Source organism: Pongo abelii, chromosome 23 (genome assembly GCF_028885655.2).
Source record: "Pongo abelii isolate AG06213 chromosome 23, NHGRI_mPonAbe1-v2.0_pri, whole genome shotgun sequence".
NCBI classification, from domain to species: domain Eukaryota; kingdom Metazoa; phylum Chordata; class Mammalia; order Primates; family Hominidae; genus Pongo; species Pongo abelii.
In genome coordinates this window covers 24,817,157-24,831,689 of record NC_085929.1, presented here as the reverse complement: position 1 = coordinate 24,831,689, position 14,533 = coordinate 24,817,157, and the positions used below count along the sequence as shown (strand labels likewise).

Below are 14,533 nucleotides of genomic sequence, written 5' to 3'. Positions count from 1 at the left end.
CTTCAGAATGTAAAAACTACTATTCTGAAGAAGTAGATATTACATTATTAATTTCATTTCAAGATGCTTTAAAAATGTGCCTTTTGATACACTGCAGGATTTTTAAGAGTATGTCACAATAACTCTAAATCTTACTTGAAATTAACAGAAGAAGAGCACTATAAATTTTAAAGGCTTCACAGACACAGGGATCATCTGTTATGTTCACTTTGGAACAGATCATAACTGTCCCTCCCCCTCAACATACCCCAAATACATTGTTTAAGGCTACTTTCTTAAGGGTCATGTTATTTCACAGTAAAAGACTGAGGTCACAATGATTTCTGAGCTGAAGGAAAACCCCATGGGGGTTCTTTACCTCGCAGCTAGTCTATTCAATACTAACAATTCCAACCACCAGAAGGAATTTCCCTGCCTAGGCTTATTTGTTGGCACAATACAAAAAAAATCTCCTGGGGCCCGGTGAGGTGGCTAGTATCTGTAATCCCAGCACTTTGGGAGGCCAAGGCAGGCGGATCACCTGAGGTCGGGAGTTCCAGACCAGCCTGACCAACATGGAGAAACCCTGTCTCTACTAAAAATACAAAATCAGCCAGGGGTGGTGGCACATGCCTGTAATCCCAGCTACCTGGGAGGCTGAGGCAGGAGAATCGCTTGAACCTGGGAGGCGGAGGTTGCAGTGAGCCAAGATCATGCCATTAGACTCCAGCCTGGGCAACAAGAGCAAAACTCTGTCTCAAAACAAAATATCTCCTGACATTTTATATCTAATAAGAAAAGATCTATTTAACAATGATCAGAATAGGAACATCTTTAATGCCACACAAATTTAACAGCTTTCTCAGTGGATTTCTCAGTAGACTGTGACAAATGACCTCAAAATAAACTCATATTTACTCTTAAGAAATATTCTATATTTGAATCTTCTTAACAGCAAAAGCCCCAGGAACTTTTTCCTGAACTCCCTAACAACAGCAGCAAAACAAGAGATTCTCGGTTCTCTTTGTTTTTACAAATCACAGTAACTACCCTTGAATTTACTATTTACGTTTACCATATATCACCATTTACTATCACCATCATTTCATAAGAGATGCTTTATTTTAACACCAAGAAAGCAGAACTTTTTTAAAGAAAGGATAGTCCTTCAATTGAATAAATTGAATTGTATAAAAGACTCCCAATATTGTCCTTTTTTTCGTATTTCTGTTCCCTTACTGAGCTGAGCAGTTTGTGTAATACCACACACAGGTTAGTCATGTGATTTAAATATGTATATGATAGTAATTTTGATACTATCACTTAAGTCATTTGAAATATCAGATGCACTGCGTGTCAAGTCAATTATAGAGAACCACTGCTTCAGAGAAATCACATCTGAGGAGGAAACACCGCAGATACACCCCCTAAAAGTTCACCTTTGAAACAGAAATTTTGATACAAACTTCACTTTAACTACAACTGTAATTGTAATTATTACAGTTATTCTCCACTCACTAGATACTGTACTTGACACTCAACGTTATTTGGTTGGCTACCAACGTGCACCAGTGATAAAGCTTTCCTATGGCACAACATTCACTTTCTTACTGAAAATGTCAAGAAAACCCCTACACACCTGCAACCCTTAGGAAGCATTCTCCAGCTATCAAAAAAGTCACTGAGTCGGCTAAGCGACTCTGTGTGGTGTACACTAAATCAAAGGGGAAAAGGTGTTTTTATGGAGGAAAAAAATACTGGATCAGCCATTTATTCATAGAAACAATTTTACCCACAACAATACTTCTCCTTTCACTATACACCCTTCTATATTGGTTTGGTTATTTTACAACATACATGTATATTGTAATAGCTCTTTTTTTGTTTGTTTATTTTTGAGACAGAGTCTCACTCTGTCACCCAGGCTGGAGTGCGGCGCAGTGGCGAGACCTCGGTTCACTGCACCCTCCGCCTCCTAAGCAATTCTTCTGCCTCGGCCTCCCGAGTCACTGGGATCACAAGCGTGTGCCACCACGCCTGGCTAATTTTTATATTTTTTGTAGAGACCTGGTTTCACCATGTTGGCCAGGCTGGTATCGAACTCCTGACCTCAGGTGATCTGCCCGCCTCGGCCTCCCAAATTACTGAGATTACAGGCGTGAGCCAGGGTGCTCGGCCTTGTTATGTCTGGTTTTTGTTTTTTTGAGATGGAGCCTCGCTCTGTCGCCTAGGCTGGAGTACAGTGGCGCGAACTCGGCTCACTGCAACCTCCGCCTCCTGGGTTCAAGCGATCCTCCTGCCTCACCCTCCTGAGTAGCTGGGATTACAGGAGCGCAATTTTTGTATTTTTAGTAGAGACAGGGTGTCACCATGTTGGTCAGGCTGGTCTTGAATTCCTGACTTCAGGTGATCTGCCCGCCCCGGCCTCCCAAAGTGTCAGGATTACAGGCATGAGACACCGCGCCTGGCCTGGTTTTTAATTACGAAGAAAAAATTACTATAGTCCCTTTGGTATCACCCACATTGGCAAAATTGCAGTCCCCCTTCACTCCCCGAAGCCACCAGAAATGACTGCTGTTGTCTACAAAGCCTACAGCTCTGATTTCATCTCAAGATGTGTCCTACTGGGTGACAGCAAATGTCATTTTTTAAAGGCTTGTATCTGTTATAAGCTTGGGAAATATTATCAATGGCTTAAGAGGCTCTTTTGACAAAAGAAAACACTGTTCCCTGAAATCACCTGGGCTGTATTCATGGGAATCTTTCCCTCGCCCTTCGGGTACTTCGAACAAATGATCAAGGACATCAACAAATCACGGTTCCCTGCATTTGAATGATCACAGAATTTTTGCGTGTTCTGTAAATGGGCTAAAACTACTGGAAACTGATTTCTTTTCGTCATCTCCAGGGCAGCTTGCCCAACGTGCCATGACTATGATGTCTTAGACTTAACTACTTAAGGTAATACAATTACCAAATTCCTGGAAACGCAAAACGTCCTCAGACAGGTACCGGATTATTCACATCCAACCTGATGCAATTAACCACGTCTCAAAAAGAAAGGAGGTTCCGTCCGCCTGGGGTGCCGGCCACAGCAGAAGCAGCACCCGCAGCAGGCCCAGGGTCCGCCGCCTGTGGCCCCTGCTCCTCCGCGCTGCGCCCTCGGGGCCACCGAACAACGCTGTCCCCGCCCCAGGCAAGGGACCCGGGCGATGGGGCGGTAGCCCCAGCCTCTACCGGAGCACCGGAAAGGCAAGCACGAGGGTCGCACCCGGTCTGTCTGCACACAGACAAGCCGCAAGCGGGATCCCCAAACCAGCTGAACCCCAACATCAACGGACGAAGGCCCGTGGGCCTCGGCGGTGAAGCCTGCGGGTTGTCCCAGGAGCCCCGAAGCCCAGAACGAGGACGGCGCGGGAAGGGAAAGGCGCAGGTGCGGGACACACCGGAGGGGCCCAGGAGCAGGGACGATGCAGGCGCGAGGCCTGCTGGGACGCCCGGGCGCGGCCGTGCGGGCTGCGCTGAAGCGATAAACCAACCCACCAACGAACACTGCGGGAACCCGGCGGCGGCTCTTACCGCGGCACCGCATCGCTCCCTCGCAGGCTCCTCGTTTGAGCTGGGCGGTGAGCTCACCAGGTGGCTCAGCCGAGACCCGTTGAGTCCGGCCTCAGGGAAGCAGCCAACCCCGCGGTGCCGCTTGCCCGACCCGCCCAGCCTCCATCGCTGCCCCCGCCCTTGGCCAGCCCCTTCGCGCCCAGCAGGGCTGCGGCTGTCTGCGCAGGCGCCGTGGCCGTCTGCGCAGGCGCCATGGAGGCCCCGCCTACATTCCTTCACTGCGCAGGCGCCGCTGTCCCCTCCCACCCCCCCCCCCCACCCCCTCCCCTTCCCCCATCTCCAGCTCCCGTCAGTCTGGGCACTGGGTCGCGCAGGCGCCCTGCCACTTGGCCGGTCAAGAAAAAAGTAGCCGGCCAGCTGGTGCGCATGCGTTAGGCCTTGGGCTGGAGCCTGGCAAGGCGGGTCCCTTCAGAGGCCCCTCTGGGCCCAGCGGAATGATGCTCAGAGTCCGCTAGTCCCAAAGGTTCTCCTCAGCGTGTTTACCGTGTGCCAAGGACTGTGCTCTGCATGAGCCAGACAGTGGTGAGGAAAACACAAATCCCTGTCCTCGTGGCACTCCCGGTACATAAGGGAACAGACAAAAAAATAGGCGAGCAACATATATATATGTATATGTATATACACACATATATACATATATATGTGTGTATATAGATATGTGTGTGTGTATATATGTATATATATAAAATATTAAAGAAATTCTGGTGGAGTTCGAGTTCCATCGGCCCCCATCCGGGCCACCCTGCCGCCTTAGTGGCTGCTCCTCCCCAGAATGCTGATGCCTAAGAAAAACCGGATTGCCATTTATGAACTCCTTTTTAAAGAGGAAGTCACAGTGGTCAAGAAGGATGTCCACGTGCCTAAGCACCTGGAGCTGGCAGACAAGAATGTGCCTGGCCAGGCGCGGTGGCTTACACCTGTAATCCCACCACTTTGGGAGGCCGAGGCAGGCGGATCACGAGGTCAGGAGTTCAAGACCAGCCTGGCCAAGATGGTGAAACCCCGTGTCTACTAAAAATACAAAAATATTAGCCGGGCACGGTGGCAGACACCTGTAATCCCAGCTAGTCGGGAGGCCGAAGCAGGAGAATTGCTTGAACCCAGGGGGTGGAGGTTGCAGTGAGACGAGATCGCGCCCCTGCACTCCAGCCTGGGCGACAGAGTGAGACTCATCTCAAAAAAAAAAAAAAAAGAATGTGCCCAGCCTTCATGTCGTATAGTCCCGAGGCTACTACGTGAAGGAACAGTTTGCCTGGAGACTTTTCTACTGGTACCTTACCAATGAGGGTATCCAGTATCTCCGTGATTACCTTCATCTGCCCCTGGAGATTGTGCCTGCCACCCTACGCCGCAGCTGTCCAGGGACTGGCAGGCCTCGGTCTAAAGGTCTGGAGGGTGAGCGACCTGCAAGACTCACAAAAGGGGAAGCCGACAGATACCTACAGAGGGCGTGCTGTGCCCCCTGGTGCCGACAAGAAAGCTGAGGCTGGGGCTGGGTCAGCAACCGAATTCCAGTTTAGAGGCAGATGTGGTCGTGGACGCCATCAGCCACCTCAGTAAAATTGGAGAGGATTATTTTGCATTGAATAAACTTACAGCCAAAAAGACTTAAAAAAAAAAGAAAAAAATTGTATTATGTCGCAAATGAACCCGTTGCAATGATCATACAGGTTTTTTCCTTTGATAGTTTGTACTACTTTAATAGTTTTTTATTTTATTATATCATCTTAGTCTCCTAGGAAAACCCCAACTTGGTCGTGATACATGTTTAATCCATTGCTGAATTATTTGCTAATATTTTATTTAGCATTTTTGCATATATGTCCATAAGAAGTTAGTCTATACTTTTGTCTCCTTGTACTATTTATGTCTGGTTTGGTTTTAAGCCTATACTAAATTCACAGTGAGTTGGGGAGAATTCCATTTGCTTCTTTTTCTGAAAGATTATGTAGGCTGGGCACTGTGGCTTACGCTTGTAAAACTAGCACTTTGGGAGGCCGAGGCAGGTGGATTACCTGAGGTCGGGAGTTCAAGAACAGCCAGGACAACACAGTGAAACCCCATCTCTACTAAAAATACAAAAAAATTAGCCGGGTGCACCTGTAATCCCAGCTACTCTGGAGGCTGAGGCAGGAGAATCGCTTGAACCTGGGAGGCGGAGGTTGCAGTGAGTGGAGGTCATGCCACTGCACTCCAGTCTGGGCTACAAAGCGAGACTTCCTGTCAAAAATAAATAAATAATTTTTAAAAATTATGTAGAAGATAAAAACTTTATGTTCTTTTTAATGTTTGCTGTCCATAAAATCATCTGGGCCAGGTGCTTTTCTTTGGTTTTGTTTTTTTGTGAGATTTTTGAGGGGATGGGATACAGTTTTTTTTTTTTTTTGAGACGAAGTCTTGCTCTGTCGCCCAGGCTGGTGTGCAGTGGCACCATCTCGGCTCACTGTCAGCTCCGCCTCCCAGGTTCACGCCATTATCCTGCCTCAGCCTCCTGAGTAGCTGGGATTACAGGCACCCGCCACCAGGCCCGGCTAATTTTTTGTATTTTTAGTAGAGATGGGGTTTCACTGTGTTAGCCAGGATGGTCTCGATCTCCTGACCTTGTGATCTGCCCACCTCGGCCTCCCAAAGTGCTGGGATTACAGGCGTGAGCCACCGCACCCGGCCGGGATACAGATTTTAAAATAAACATTCAATTCCTTTAATGGTTCTAGATCTAGACAAACTTTTCTGTTTCACCCTACTTCCTTTTTATGAAGTTATATTTTTCTTTTGAGACAGAATTTCTCTGTTGCAGTCACGCGATCTTGGCTCACTGCAACCTCCGCCTCCCAGGTTCAAGTGATTCTCCTGCCTCAGCCTCCCAAGTAGGCAGGGTTACAAGCATGTGCCACCACACCCAGCTAATTTTTGTATTTTTAGTAGAGTTGGGGTTTTACTATGTTGGCCAGGCTGGTCTCGAACTCCTGAGGTCATGTGATCTCAGGATGAAAAAAGGCCGGATGAAAATTTTGGAAACATATGGAAGAAACCAAATGGATTTCTAGCTCAACTAAATCGTAATTATTCAGTGTCTATTTTTTGCAAGAAACCATATATTTCATGTCCACAATCAGGGCCACAGTCCCAGCTCTCTTGTGGGTGTTTCCTAAGCAAAATGAAGAAAACAGGCATACAAGTATACAAGTGCATTAAATTAATAAATCTTTTTCTCTCTTTTTTTTTTTTTTTTTTTTTTTTGAGATGGAGATTCTCACTGTCACCCAGGCTGGAGTGCAGTGGCGAGATCTCGGGTCACTGCAAGCTTCGCCTCCTGAGTTCACGCCATTCTCTTGCCTCAGCCTCCAGAGTAGCTGGGACTACAGGCGCCCGCCACCACGCCCGGCTAATTTTTTGTAGTTTTAGTAGAGACGGGGTTTCGCTATGTTGGCCAGGCTGGTCTCCAACTCCTGACCTCGTGATCCGCCCGCCTCCGCCTCCCAAAGTGCCACCGCACCCGGCCTTTCTTTTTAAGACAGAGTCTCGACGGGGCGCGGTGGCTCACGCCTTTAATCCCAGCACTTTGGGAGGCTGAGGCGGGCTGATCACGAGGTCAGGAGATCGAGACCATCCTGGTTAACACGGTGAAACCCCGTCTCTACTAAAAATACAAAGAATTAGCCGGGTGTGGTGGCGGGCGCCTGTAGTCCCAGCTACTCCAGAGGCTGAGGCAGGAGAATGGCATGAACCCGGTAGGCGGAGCTTGCGGTGAGCCGAGATCAGGCCACTGGAATCCAGCCTGGGGACAGAGGGAGACTCCGTCTCAAAAAAAAAAAAAAAAAAGACAGAGGCTGGCTCTGTTGCCCAGGCTGGAGTGCAGTGGCGTCACAATCCCTGCCCCGCCACTGGGTTCAAGTGATTCTCCTGTCTCAGCCACCCGAGTAGGTGGGACTACAGGTGGGTGCCACCATGTCTGACTAAATTTCTATTTTTACTAGAGACAGGGTTTCACTATGTTGGCCAGGCTGGTCTCCAGCTCCTGATCTCCTGATCCGTCTGCCCTGACCTCCCAAAGTGCTAGGATTATAGGCATAAGACGCCACGCCCGGCCTCTTTTTTTTCTTTTTTTTTTTTATTTTGAGGCAGAGTTTTGCTCTTGTTGCCCCGGCAGGAGTGCAATGGTGCGATCTCAGCTCACCGCAATCTCCACCTCTGCAGGAGAGCAGGAATCTTCAGTGATCCACGGGCAGATCTGCAGCCATTGTGGGCACCTGTTCTTCCCGTGACCTTTGTGCCCGGGTCGCAGCACGTGCTGAGATCGCGCCATTGCACTCCAGCCTGGGGGACAAGAGCGAAACTCCATCTCAACGGAACCCTTAAGGTCGTTCTGTCACTGGGGCCATTATGAGCTCACGCACCCACTCCCTCAGGTTTAAAAGGCGCGTTGCCCGGCAACAGAAGGAACTGCTGGCTTAGCCTTTGGCCGAGTTGGCAGCTCCACGAGGACCCTCAGAGTCCAGCTCTCCAGCGTTCAAGCATCCGACGGTTCCGAGTCCTCCCAGGAGCGGTTACCTGGGCACTCTGTGCCCCTCATTCCTGTCGGGGCCCAGGCTGAGGACCTGCTAGTAGGGCTCAGTTGCCTGGAGTCCGTTCAGCCCATCCCCCAGTTCACTTTGCTTGTGGGATCTCCCCGTTTCTCCTGCCCCTGGACTGAGTGGCAGGCCATCCCACAAGCACCCGGACACTTGGCATCAGTGGTGTCAAGACAACTCTAAGAAGGTTTTCTGTGATCCTGCAAGACCTGTGTTCCTTCCCGGTGATTCTGCCTTCAATTTGATTGCACAGGTACCACAGCAAGCCAGTGCTGTGTGCGCCGAATTCCAGGGCATCCTCCAGCTCAGCCACTACACTGAGCACAAGGAATCTCTGTGGGACCCAGGAACAGGTAGTCACCCCTTTGGGGCCCACAACACCCGGCTGTCCCCAGACTTGTGGCCAGGGAAGATAGTATTGAGGGCCCTCAAGGAGAGCGGGACAGGGATGGCTGAGCAGGACAAGGACCCTAGAGTCCAAGAGAATCCTGATGATCAGAGAAGGGTCCCCGAGGTCACCAGGGATGCACGGTCTGCATTTCGGCCCCTGTCGGACAACGGAGGCCTCTCTCCCTTTGTGCCCAGGCCCGGGCCTCTGCAGAGAGACCTCCATGCCCAGAGGTCAGAATTCAGATATGACCAGAGATCCCAGACCTCCTGGACGAGCTCGTGCCCCGAACTAAATGGCATCTCGAGCTCCTACAGCTCTACGGGAGGCCTCCTGGGGCTAAAGCAGAGGTGGGGGCAAGCCTCATCCCACTGCCAGCTGACCCGCAGTTCCTCAAAGACAGTGAGTGAGGACGGACCTCAGGCTGTCTCTTCTGGTCACACCCAGTGTGAAAAGACGGCAGATATAGCACCAGGGCAGACACTGGCCCTCAGGAATGGCTCCCCCAGATCCCAGGCCTCTAGGCCCCGTAAACGCAAGCTTCCCCTGCCGTCACGCAGGCAAGGGGATCCTCTGATGCTGCCACCTCCCTTAGAGCTGGGGTTCCAGGTCACTGCTGAAGACCTGGACCTGGAGAAGGAGGCGGCATTCCAGCGCATCAACAGTGAACTGCGGGCTGAGGCCAAAGCCATCTCGGACTGTAGACCCTCACGGCCTTCCCACGCTTTGTCCTCACTTGCAACAGGGACTTCTGGTGTGCCTACCATCTCTAAAGCACCCAGTATGGATGCACAGCAGGAGAGACACAAGTCCCAAGACTGCCTGGGCCCAGTGGCCCCCCTAGCTTCTGCTGCAGAGGTCCCCTCTACAGCTCCTGTGTCTGGGAAGAAGCACAGACCACCAGGCCCCCTGTTCTCCTCCTCAGATCCCCTTCCTGCCACCTCTTCCCACTCCCGGGACTCAGCCCAGGTCACCTCGCTGATTCCTGCCCCCTTCCCAGCTGCAAGCATGGATGCGGACATCAGAAGAACAACGCCTGGCACTTCTGCTCCTGCAGCTGCCGCAGAAGCCCCTCCCCCCTCCACATTGAACCCCACGTCGGGGTCACTACTGAATGGAGTGGATGGAGGCCCTTCACATTTCTGGGCCACAGTCACAGCTGAAGCAGGTGCCCAGAGGTCAGAAGTCAGATATAAGCAGAGATCCCAGACCTCTTGGACGAGCTCGGGCCCCAAACAAAATGCCACCTCGAGCTCCTACAGCTCTACGGGAGGCCTCCCTGGGCTAAAGCGGAGGTGGGGGCCAGCCTCATCCCACTGCCAGCTGACCCGCAGTTCCTCAAAGACAGTGAGTGAGGACGGACCTCAGGCTGTCTCTTCGGGTCACACCCGGTGTGAAAAGACGGCAGATATAGCACCAGGGCAGACACTGGCCCTCAGGAATGGCTCCCCCAGATCCCAGGCCTCTAGGCCCCGTAAACGCAAGCTTCCCCTGCCGTCACGCAGGCAAGGGGATCCTCTGATGCTGCCACCTCCCTTAGAGCTGGGGTTCCAGGTCACTGCTGAAGACCTGGACCTGGAGAAGGAGGCGGCATTCCAGCGCATCAACAGTGAACTGCGGGCTGAGGCCAAAGCCATCTCGGACTGTAGACCCTCACGGCCTTCCCACGCTTTGTCCTCACTTGCAACAGGGACTTCTGGTGTGCCTGCCATCTCTAAAGCACCCAGTATGGATGCACAGCAGGAGAGACACAAGTCCCAAGACTGCCTGGGCCCAGTGGCCCCCCTAGCTTCTGCTGCAGAGGTCCCCTCTACAGCTCCTGTGTCTGGGAAGAAGCACAGACCACCAGGCCCCCTGTTCTCCTCCTCAGATCCCCTTCCTGCCACCTCTTCCCACTCCCGGGACTCAGCCCAGGTCACCTCGCTGATTCCTGCCCCCTTCCCAGCTGCAAGCATGGATGCGGACATCAGAAGAACAACGCCTGGCACTTCTGCTCCTGCAGCTGCCGCAGAAGCCCCTCCCCCCTCCACATTGAACCCCACGTCGGGGTCACTACTGAATGGAGTGGATGGAGGCCCTTCACATTTCTGGGCCACAGTCACAGCTGAAGCAGGTGCCCAGAGGTCAGAAGTCAGATATAACAAGAGATCCCAGACCTCCTGGACGAGCTCGTGCCCCAAACAAATTGCCACCTCGAGCTCCTACAGCTCTACGGGAGGCCTCCCTGGGCTAAAGCGGAGGTGGGGGCCAGCCTCATCCCACTGCCAGCTGACCTGCAGTTCCTCAAAGACAGTGAGTGAGGACGGACCTCAGGCTGTCTCTTCGGGTCACACCCAGTGTGAAAAGACGGCAGATATAGCACCAGGGCAGACACTGGCCCTCAGGAATGGCTCCCCCAGATCCCAGGCCTCTAGGCCCCGTAAACGCAAGCTTCCCCTGCCGTCACGCAGGCAAGGGGATCCTCTGATGCTGCCACCTCCCTTAGTGCTGGGGTTCCAGGTCACTGCTGAAGACCTGGACCTGGAGAAGGAGGCGGCATTCCAGCGCATCAACAGTGAACTGCGGGCTGAGGCCAAAGCCATCTCGGACTGTAGACCCTCACGGCCTTCCCACGCTTTGTCCTCACTTGCAACAGGGACTTCTGGTGTGCCTACCATCTCTAAAGCACCCAGTATGGATGCACAGCAGGAGAGACACAAGTCCCAAGACTGCCTGGGCCCAGTGGCCCCCCTAGCTTCTGCTGCAGAGGTCCCCTCTACAGCTCCTGTGTCTGGGAAGAAGCACAGACCACCAGGCCCCCTGTTCTCCTCCTCAGATCCCCTTCCTGCCACCTCTTCCCACTCCCGGGACTCAGCCCAGGTCACCTCGCTGATTCCTGCCCCCTTCCCAGCTGCAAGCATGGATGCGGACATCAGAAGAACAACGCCTGGCACTTCTGCTCCTGCAGCTGCCGCAGAAGCCCCTCCCCCCTCCACATTGAACCCCACGTCGGGGTCACTACTGAATGGAGTGGATGGAGGCCCTTCACATTTCTGGGCCACAGTCACAGCTGAAGCAGGTGCCCAGAGGTCAGAAGTCAGATATAACAAGAGATCCCAGACCTCCTGGACGAGCTCGTGCCCCAAACAAATTGCCACCTCGAGCTCCTACAGCTCTACGGGAGGCCTCCCTGGGCTAAAGCGGAGGTGGGGGCCAGCCTCATCCCACTGCCAGCTGACCTGCAGTTCCTCAAAGACAGTGAGTGAGGACGGACCTCAGGCTGTCTCTTCGGGTCACACCCAGTGTGAAAAGACGGCAGATATAGCACCAGGGCAGACACTGGCCCTCAGGAATGGCTCCCCCAGATCCCAGGCCTCTAGGCCCCGTAAACGCAAGCTTCCCCTGCCGTCACGCAGGCAAGGGGATCCTCTGATGCTGCCACCTCCCTTAGAGCTGGGGTTCCGGGTCACTGCCGAAGACCTGGACCTGGAGAAGGAGGCGGCATTCCAGCGCATCAACAGTGAACTGCGGGCTGAGACCAGGGCCATCTTGGACTGTAGACCCTCACGGCCTTCCCACACTTTGTCCTCACTTGCAACAGGGGCTTCTGGTCTGCCTGCCATCTCTAAAGCACCCAGTATGGATGCACAGCAGGAGAGACACAAGTCCCAAGACTGCCTGGGCCCAGTGGCCCCCCTAGCTTCTGCTGCAGAGGTCCTCTCTACAGCTCCTGTGTCTGGGAAGAAGCACAGACCACCAGGCCCCCTTTTCTCCTCCTCAGATACCTGTCCTGCCACCTCTTCCCACTCCCGGGACTCAGCCCAGGTCACCTCGCTGATTCCTGCCCCCTTCCCAGCTGCAAGCATGGATGCGGGCATCAGAAGAACAAGGCCTGGCACTTCTGCTCCTGCAGCTGCCACAGCAGCCCCTCCCCCCTCCACATTGAACCCCACGTCGGGGTCACTACTGAATGGAGTGGATGGAGGCCCTTCACATTTCTGGGCCTCAGCCGCAGCTGAAGCAGGTGCCCAGAGGTCAGAAGTCAGATATAACAAGAGATCCCAGACCTCCTGGACGAGCTCGTGCACCACACGAAATGCCATCTCGAGTTCCTACAGCTCTACGGGAGGTCTCCCGGGGCTAAAGCAGAAGAGGGGGCCAGCTTCATCCCACTGCCAGCTAACCCTCAGTTCCTCAAAGACAGTGAGTGAGGACGGACCTCAGGCTGTCTCTTCGGGTCACACCCGGTGTGAAAAGGCGGCAGATATAGCACCAGGGCAGACACTCGCCCCCAGGAATGGCTCCCCCAGATCCCAGGCCTCTAGGCCCCGTAGACGCAAGTTTCCCCTGCTGCCACGCAGGCGAGGGGAGCCTTTGATGCTGCCACCTCCCTTAGAGCTGGGGTTCCGGGTCACTGCTGAAGACCTGGACCTGGAGAAGGAGGCGGCATTCCAGCGCATCAACAGTGAACTGCAGGCTGAGGCCAAGGCCATCTCGGACTGCACACAGCCCTGCCATTTTCAGGTATGTTTCTTCTATACCTAGTTTATTTGTTCCTTTTTTCAAGACATGGTCTCACTCTGTATTTCGTGTTGGAATACAGTGGCACAGTCATAGCTGCAGCTTTGAACTCCTGGGCTGAAGCCACTTCAGCCTTCTGAGTAGCTGAGACTACCAGTGCATGTCACCAGAGTTGGCTAGTTTTTATTTTTTTGTAGAGATCTATGTTCCTCAGGTTGGCCTTGAACTGTTGATCTCAACTGATCCTCCCAACTCAGCCTCCCAAAAGCACTGGGTTGATGAGCACGAGCCACTGCCTGGCCCAGAGTCACATTTTAACATCACATCCTCACTGCTGCGCTCACGTTTTGGCAGTGACTGAAAACCCTAAGGAAGAGTTTCTGGTCAGGCCCGGGCCCGTCTGTGCATAGCAGGGGAATGGAAAAATGGCCTGTGGATGGTTCTTTTGGAGAAATGGCCAGACAAGCACTGAGATGCCGTTTCCTGGAATACAGGGCCGTGCGATGTCCAGCCCAGCTGCCAGGTCCAGGTCCCTCGGCACCATCTAGTCTGGGAGCTCATTCAGAAATGGCCTCATTTGCTCAAAGCAGCTGGTTTCCCTTCCAATCTGGTCCCATTTGAGAGATGCAACTGGGCCCTGTCTTCCAGGAAACCATTTCAGTGCGTGCCTGTCTTTGTCCCCGCGCTTTTCTTATTAACTAAGATTTCTAAATGTATTACATATTCACATTTAGAAACTCTAAATATCATAAAAGGTTAGCAAGGAAGTTTCCCTTCCACTCTGAACTTCCAAACACCAAGTCAACATTTTTGTTTGCATATCATCCCTGCAATCTATGTGCAAATAGAAACATGCACCTGGAATGCATGCTGATGTGTGATCGTGTTTACACAAAGTCCTCTGCACCTCTGCATATATCACTGGGCAATGCACCTTAGTTATCATTCCACATTTCAAATGTAAATCCATTGTATTGTTTCAGAGCTATAAAGTACTGCACCCTATGACTATTCCCAAAATTACTTAAGCACCCCATTATGGGTACACATTTCTTCTGTTTCCAGTCTTGCTCTTATAACCAATGCTGTAGTGAACAGCACTATGTTGAGTAGAAGTGGTGACCATGGGCATCTTTGTCTTGTTCGCGTCCTCAGGGGGAATGCTTTCAACTTTCCCCCTTTCAGGAAAATGTTGGCTGTGGGTTTGTCATAGATAGCTTTTATTACCTTAAGATATGTCCGTTCTATGCTGATTTGGATGAATGGTTTTAATCATAAAGAATGCTGGATTTTGTCAAATGCTTTTTCTGCATCTATTCAGATTATCATGTGATTTTTGTTTTTAGTTTTATTTATGTGATGTATCACATTTATTGACTTGCATATGTTAAACCATCCCTGCATCCCTGGTATGAAACCCACTTGATCATGGTGGATTCTCTTTTTGATATGCTGATGGATTCGGTTAGGTTGGTTG

At 52.0% G+C, this 14,533-nt stretch overlaps 2 protein-coding genes across 3 annotated transcripts in view; one reads left to right on the top strand and one right to left on the bottom strand.

Moving 5' to 3' along the window:
- Nucleotides 1-3,776, bottom strand: part of LOC134761150 (uncharacterized) — a 34,853-nt gene extending 31,077 nt beyond the window's left edge. For both annotated transcript variants that reach the window (XR_010139427.1, XM_063722758.1), the window contains exon 1: nucleotides 3,559-3,776. The gene's annotated coding sequence lies outside the window, so the exon portion shown is untranslated. The remainder of the gene's footprint in view (nucleotides 1-3,558) is intronic.
- Nucleotides 3,777-7,389: 3,613 nt separating this feature from the next.
- The window catches only part of LOC129052780 (uncharacterized), a 39,880-nt gene continuing 32,736 nt past the window's right edge, over nucleotides 7,390-14,533 (top strand). Inside the window, exon 1 of the mRNA XM_063722759.1 lies at nucleotides 7,390-12,875. Within this exon, the coding sequence (XP_063578829.1) occupies nucleotides 8,617-12,875 (4,259 nt within the window). The 5' untranslated portion in view covers nucleotides 7,390-8,616. The remainder of the gene's footprint in view (nucleotides 12,876-14,533) is intronic.